Here is an 8,063-nt window from a genome sequence, read left to right on the forward strand (position 1 = left end):
ATTTAATTTACATAACTTGCTGAAGATATGGGTATATTTTTATTTTCTTTATTTTATTATTTATTATAATACAAAATATTTAATATATTATTGATAGTTAACGTGTTTTGTTTTTGAGTAAATACTTTTTTCGGTCCTAAACAAATTTTACGATCCCCGCTTTAGTCCCTATCAAATAAAAAGGTTATTGGTGGTTCCTAAACAATTCAAATTGAACCTATTTTAATCCTTTTAAGGATCTAATACAGATTTTTTTTATATTTATGAGAGATCACGATCTCAATTAAACGAGTGCATCTTAAATTTTGTAATAACCACGAATAATGGTTGCTAAGGATTGTTGGAAATCGACAATCACACAGAATCGAGAAAACAAAAAGGGAGATAAGAGTAGAGAGATTGACACGATGATTTACCCTGGTTCACCAAATATAGGCTACGTCCAGCTTGTCTGTATTATATTCACATCACCGCCACTCGTTACAAGTCTCTCGGTTTACAAGGCAAATATAAATAGGATTACAAGAAACCCTAACAGCAGCTATTCATGGGCCCAAGCCCAAACTGCTAAGAAAATTACAATAGAAACAGAGGCCTAAACATTACCTAGCCTCTACTGACCCCGACAATTAGGGCCAACATCATCATGTGAAGTATGAGCCATACCCAACAAGGATAAGGCGGGTATGGTGAAATTTGTCAACACCAAAAAAGATATTTAGGCTTTTTCTTTTGTTGGATAACGTGGTTAATGCTAACCACGAGCGTTAAAAACCGATCCAAGGGGCAAGGACTTGTACGAGGAATCGAAATCTTTTTGATCTTGCAAGGAACACTTGCAATCTACAAAACGCGAAAGCTCAAACCCTTCTCCTCCAAGGACTGTACAGCACTTGCAAGGAACACCTCACACCATACAATGCTACTCGTAATCTTTCTGATCTTCCTTATTTTGTTTCTGCTAGTGAAATGGTATTCCAAATCTACAAAACGCGAAAGCTCAACCCCTTCTCCTCCAAAATTCCCTATTATAGGAAATCTCCATCAACTTGGCTTGTACCCTCACCGCACACTTCAGTCTTTAGCTAAAAAATATGGCCCTTTGATGTTGCTCCATCTTGGGAGTGTGCCAGTTCTTGTGATCTCATCTGCTGAAGCCGCACGTGAGGTTATGAAAACCCACGACCGTATCTTTGCAAACAGGCCCCAAAGTAAACTCTATGACATACTTTTATATGAATCCAAAGATGTCGCAACAGCTCCATATGGAGAGTACTGGAGACAGATTAGGAGCATCTGTGTCTTACATCTTCTCAGTGTGAAAAGGGTTCAATCTCTTCGTGCCGTGAGAGAGGAAGAAACTTCCATAATGACGGGAAAAATAAGGCACTCTTCTTCTTCCTTACTACCGGTGAATTTAAGTAAATTACTCTCCACAACCACCAATGATATAGTTTGTAGGGTCGCTTTGGGAAGAAAATATGGTGGAGAAAGTGGGAGGCAATTCAAGGAGTTGTTGATGGATTTTACAGAGCTACTTGGTACTTTTGTTGTTGGGGACTTTGTGCCTTGGCTCGATTGGTTAACCCGAGTTTCTGGATTGTATTCTAGAGCAAACAGAGTGGCTAAACAGTTGGATGATTTTTTGGAAGAAGTGGTTGAAGAGCATATAAATCATCAGAATGAAGCCAGCAATCAGCATGGTCGTTCAGATACTGAAGGCCATAATGATTTTGTTCACGTTTTGCTTGAGATTCAAAGGACAAACACGATTGGCTTCCCCATTGGCAGAACTGTCATAAAGGCTTTGATATTGGTAAGTATTAGATCTATATGTTACCCTTGTGTGTGTGATAGTCTTTTTCTTGGTTATCCTAGAGCTAAGTACATAGAAATGTTCCGGTACCAAATTAATTAGCCTTGTGTGTGTGATAGTCTTTTTCTTGGTTATCCTAGCTAAGTACATAGAAATGTTCCAGTACCAAATTAATATGCTATTTGGTACCTCTTTTACATGTTTCTGATTCTGTAGGTGTAAAGAGATATTTCAACTCAAGTCAAGTCACAAAACTTCAATAGTTTTATATTATCTCTCTAAGGCATCTGTCGTCCAAAAGTTCATTGAATTTGAAACATAAATATTATATATGTTATTTTCTTATTCTATCTTATGCTAACTTAATTTCAATATAATATGGAGAACTATAAGTATCGAACACATAATTCCATAATTATAGAGACTCCGATATCATTTAAAGAATCATTTCAATCTAAAAACTTAAATTCATTCTTATACTTTATATAGTAATGATAAATTAACATTTAACTATCATAAATAAAATGATTACCACAGAATTTATTGCCTGCGAGTATAAAAAACATAGGTATAGAAAAAGATGCATGCAAGTAGTATTTTTTTTTTGATACATCTAGTAGTATTGTTTTAAGGAGAGAGTTGTATTTATAAACTACACTGTGTATTCCCGGAAGTACTTTAAGTTACACTATGTACTTTCGGAAGTACATAGTGTAATTTATAAAATTTGTAAAAAAGATTTATAAATGGATCATTCCTCTTGTTTTAATTTGTTACAGACATGCATCTACCACAAATTTAATCGACGAATGCCCGTAAAGTAGTTAGTTACTTGTTTATGCTCTATACAGCTCATTGTTTTAGTTGTTAACAAAGTGAGAAAAAGTTCAGCCCTTAAAGCCACAGCCGATTAATAAGAAAAATGAGTTTTAGCTTGGAAAGTAATATTAATATGAAAGAATATTCTTTCATTTTTAATTAATTAAAAATGCAAGCTTATGTTCCACTGTATAGTACTGTAGCACATGCACATTGATCATGTATTGGTTTTAGGATATGTTTACTGCAGGTACGGACACTACATCTACCTTCCTAGAGTGGGCAATGACAGAACTTTTGAGGCATCCAATTATCATGAAGAAACTGCAAGATGAAGGGAGGAATGTTGCTGGTAATAGAACGCACATAACTGAAGAGGATTTGGGTCAAATGCAATACTTGAAGGCTGTGGTTAAAGAAGCTCTGCGCTTGCATCCCCCAAATCCATTACTAGTCCCACGAGAAAGCATGGAAGATATCAAACTGAACGGGTACCACGTTAAAGCTGGCACACGAGTAATTGTAAATGCTTGGGCCATTGCAAGAGATCCTTCATATTGGGATCAACCTGAAGAGTTCAAGCCTGAGAGGTTCTTGAATAGTTCAGTGGATTTCAAAGGGAATGATTTCCAATTGATTCCGTTTGGAGCAGGGAGGAGGGGTTGCCCAGGAATTGTGTTTGCTGATGTTGTTAATGAGCTTGTTCTTGCCAACCTTGTCCACCAATTTGACTGGACATTACCCGGTGGAGCAGCAATGGAGACCTTGGATATGTCCGAAACTGTTGGCTTAACCATGCATAGAAAGAGTCCCCTTATAGCAGTTGCTGCTCCTACATAATTACAAGTAAATGAGGGGAAAAAGCACGGAAGGAATTTCAAAATAATAAAAGGTAACTTGCGGTGGAGTAAATAATGGTTGGCATATGTGGTCCAATCTTCTTAACTCTGGTTTGAATTTGATTCTCATGTTTTCTCTTTTAATAAATAATATATAATGGAAAAAGTGTTTGTGATTTTAAATGACATAAACTTACGTTATTTTAAGAGAGAGATAGACACATAATTTTATTTTTTTATTTAAAATTTAAATTAAAAAAAACCACCCAATTTCTCTCTCCCATGATTTCAATTCCATATGTTTAGGGGTGTTCGCGGTCTGGATTTGATCGATTTTGGAAGCAAAAATCATCCGATCCAATCCCTTCGGTTTTGATTTTTTTTCAAATCCGATCCGATTTAATCCAATTTTTTTCGGTTTGGATTGGATCGGTTTTCGATTTTTTGAAAATCCTAAAATTTATTTCATGATTATTGTGCAAATAACATCTTTTGTATATATTGGCTTTGTAATTTTTTTTTTTGAAATACAAAAGCATTAGTAAACTATAATATAATTTTTTTAATTTTGACAATGAGATATGAAGCTTTACAAAGATAAAATTTTGTTAATGAGATATGACTAGATTTTTTTTTTGGTTTAGTTGATGGATTAATGGGTCTTGAGTTTAGAAATTTTTAAGCTAGGATTAAGAAAATACCCAAGTAGGTAGAGGGAAATTAATATATTGGATCGGTTTGGATTGGATCGGTTTTCATCAACTCATCCAAAAACCGATCCAATCCAATTAAAATTTGCAATTTTTAATCGGTTTTCGGTTTTTCGGTTTTCGGTTTTTCGGTTATCGGTTTTTCAGTTCGGTCACCGCGGTTTGAATCGGTTGATGAACACCCCTACATATGTCTATCTCTCTCCTAAAATGACAAAACTTATGTTATTTAAAATGACAAACATCAAACCCATATATAATTTCACCTTAAACTTAATCCACTTACCTTAAATTCAGTCATAGTTGACGTAGTACGTAGTGGTCTTCCCTAATCTTAGAGGGGAGCTTATCTTCTTCTAATCTAAACTTTTCATCTCAAAAAATTAAAAATTAAAATAAATTGTGAGTTGTAAAAATATTTCTTAGAAAGGTGAGTTGTTTAATATTTATCATTTGTTAGTTATATTTGATTGACTTACAAAGTAGGCGCAGGATATACTTATCATCAAATATGTTTATCATTTCTTACCACTAAATCTTAACCGTTAATTTCTATCAATATAACGGTTATAATTTATGGGAAATTAATAATTAATTAATAAGTGTCATCCAATAAATTATAACGATCAGATTGACAGAAATCAATGGTTAAGATTTGGTTGTAAGAAGTGATAAACTTAACTCTTTAAATACTTAAGATTTTAATATGGACTAGGATAAATACCAATTTTTTTTTTGTTCTAGATTAAAATTGGTATTTATCCTAATTCAGATTAAAATCCTAAATATTTCTACTTAGAATCTAACCCTCTTTATTCGTATATGGTTGATCAAATTATATAATAAATTAAACAAATAAATCAGGATAAACACATAACAATTGAGACAGATTTTATTAAAAAACAATTTAAATCAACATAAGAGTAATCATTGGATCCATAACCTTAACTACTAAGAAAATTAGTCAGGCATATACATATCTCAAAAAAATGTCAAAAGAAAAGAAAAGAAAATTAAAATACATTTTTGGAGGAAGAACAATGATGAATCTTCATGTTTCCGCTCCGATCCTCTTTCTATTCGTTCACGATCTCTGGTCTCTGTATTTTTCTCCCTCAACTGCGCCCCCGTTCCAGAATTACTGATTTTTCCAAAATATTCCCCTTTTATATTGAAGGAAAACTTTCGTTTAAAATCTCCAATTAAATCTTCAACCAAATTTGTGATTAAAAAATTTAAAACAATTAGAATTTGAAGACGACGTGACAACAGTGACACGTGAAAACCAAAAACAAAAGGCTTAATGCTTTTAGTGCAGCCATGAGAGAGAAGTTGGCGCTAAAAGAGCCACACTTGCAATTGTCTTGGAGCTTGGCGCTTGAAACGCCATCTTGTGGACAAACAGAGAGCGTTTGAGATTGGTGCTTTGTTGCGACTCGGCAAGTGCACTAGTCATTAAGTAATTAAGTGTACTGGAGTACGAGATTCTTCCCATGAAGATTGATTTTCAAGCATTTGTTCACTAATTGCGGTTTAGTTGGACAACCAAGATTGAGATGAAGAGAATTGTTATGGACCCATATAATGGGCCCATTAAGTGGTAAGCCCAACAAGGGGCAATCCAAGATACGGATTGATATTAATAAGGGATAGATATCCATCAAGGATACTAATCCTAATACGACAGCATAGCAAGCAGGTCTGGGCCCTCACCAGAGGCACCAAAGGCCCATCCACACTACCCACAGGTAACCTCTATAAATACAAGGTAAACCCTAAAGGTACGGTACGCTCTCTCTCTTACTGTTATGCTATCACTGTGCGCGCACACACACCCTATTGGCTAATGTCGTTATAGTATTTTGTGCACAGTGATCTGCTCGACTCAAGGGTATCTCATTAATAGATACCTTGGAGAGGGCACTAGATCCAAGATAAACGCACCAGCCTATTGGGCTGGACATCTCTGTCTCAAGGACAGAACAAGAAACGAAATTAAAAACAATCAATAACATGTAAATTCAGAATTAAAAAGCAATTAAAAAGATGAGTTTTTTTGACAATCAAGAATACGCGTAGTTAGGGTTTCAGCTTCTCCCAATTTTCTCTTTATGTTATGAATTAAACAGTTAAGAATCTGCTCTTAATATAATGCCAATCAATTCTTTCTAAATTAACTAAGGCTCAATTTCTTGTTACCGTAATTCTATGTGATCTTGAAAGAATCCTAGTTCCCCGGTTGTTCCTCAAGAAAATAAGCATTACGATCAAGAATATAAAGATTACACAATTGTCTTATGTCTATTCTTAGATCACAAGGATTATGATGAATGTATCAAATCAGGGTTCATGCACCAATATCCCTATTGTCATACAATTCCCCTAAACCAATCTACAAGGAGCAGACACATGGAAAGCATTAAAGACAGATAAGTTCATTCAATGATAGAAAGAGAAGAATTCAGAAACAATTTAATTCATAACACAAAGATTCAATTGGATTTTATCTTCCCCTAACTACCTAAAAAATCTAGCCTAGCATATTGAAATTAATAACAATAGAAAACAAATAAGAATCCTCAAGCTCCATTGATGACAACTTGTTGAATCTTCAGAGTTCGCAGCACCTTTGTGAGTTTCACCCGCTTCCAACGCTCCAAAGCATGAAAACGTGTTTCTCTCTCTCTTTCTCTCTCTTTCTCTCTCTCTCTCTCTCTCTCTATATATATATATATATATATATATATATATATATATCATTTCAGTAATCTCCAATCTCAATTGATCAAAAGCTCCCTTTCTTAATTTGCCAGCCCTTTTTTATAGAAGAAACCATATCGTTTTATTTTCTTGTATGATCTTGCATCAAATCTCAAACCATATCCTTAATTATATGATTTCACAATTTGGGCCTGTCTTGATTCACAGATGAGCATTGCAACGCTCATGAGAGCGTTAAAACGCGCTCAAGCACAAAAGGTTTTTGGGAGAAGAGCGCTTTAACGCTCTAGAGCGCGTTATTAGGCGCTCCTCGAAGGGAAATTTCTCATGTGGTAGCGCGTTACAACGCTCTACAGAGCTTTAAAACGCGCTAAACCTGAAGCTTCCTCCTATGTTTTCCAGATAGCTAGAGCATTGCAACGCTCATTTCAATGTTGTAACGCTCTCCTTCATCCTTGAGCTTTGCTTCTTGGGTGCTTTTCATGACTTTCTTGATCTTCCATTCCTTTCCCAAAGTCCTTTCTTCATTCTAGCTTAATTCAAGTCAATTTACCTAAAAAATAAAATAAGAATGAATTATGTTTGATTGAACTCAACTTTACATATTTTTCCACTATAAACCTAATTATCCATGTCTTAGACTATGTAAATCATGTAATATAAAAATGCATGACCGAATCGAGTCATCAGTTTTAGCCGAGTTTTGATCGGATTTAACTGAGTCCGATGTATGGCTGATCTAATACTTGACTCGAACCAATCTAATAATCAGTTAGCCCGAATTTTGGGTCTACCGAACCGATTTCATAACACTGTTTTTGGGAGATGACTCACACATCGAAACTACTATCATTTAGACTCAAAAATAAGGGTTTTATAATTCTCATGTTGAAGGAGAATTGAAATCTCATGTTGTAGAGATAAAAAGTATGTTGAATCCATGTGTTAGAAAAAATTATATATAGAACCCATGTCAGCACGAAAATCGAAGGGTGTGTAGGAAAATTGTAATTCTCATGTTAAATGAGAATTATAAAACCCCAAAAATAACTTTAAGATACGAGAAGTTTATCAACAAAAAGGTCATAAGTTAAACGTTTTGTTATTCGTAAAATCTTAAAAAATAGGGAAAAGAAGAAGATAACACAACATCAAAGG

At 34.6% G+C, this 8,063-nt stretch overlaps 1 protein-coding gene across 1 annotated transcript; it reads left to right on the forward strand.

Moving 5' to 3' along the window:
* The first annotated feature begins 778 nt into the window (after nt 1–778).
* LOC133308272 (cytochrome P450 736A117-like) lies at nt 779–4,588 on the forward strand. Its single transcript, XM_061508880.1, has 2 exons — nt 779–1,816; nt 2,870–4,588. Exons 1-2 carry the CDS (start codon nt 920–922, stop codon nt 3,473–3,475), a joined length of 1,503 nt encoding a protein of 500 aa, XP_061364864.1. The 5' UTR covers nt 779–919; the 3' UTR covers nt 3,476–4,588.
* The last annotated feature ends 3,475 nt before the right edge of the window (nt 4,589–8,063 follow it).

This window comes from Gastrolobium bilobum, unplaced genomic scaffold, assembly GCF_033153095.1.
Source record: "Gastrolobium bilobum isolate Gb01-03AN ecotype WA unplaced genomic scaffold, APGP_CSIRO_Gbil_v1 utg10499, whole genome shotgun sequence".
Taxonomy (NCBI): Eukaryota; Viridiplantae; Streptophyta; class Magnoliopsida; order Fabales; family Fabaceae; genus Gastrolobium; species Gastrolobium bilobum.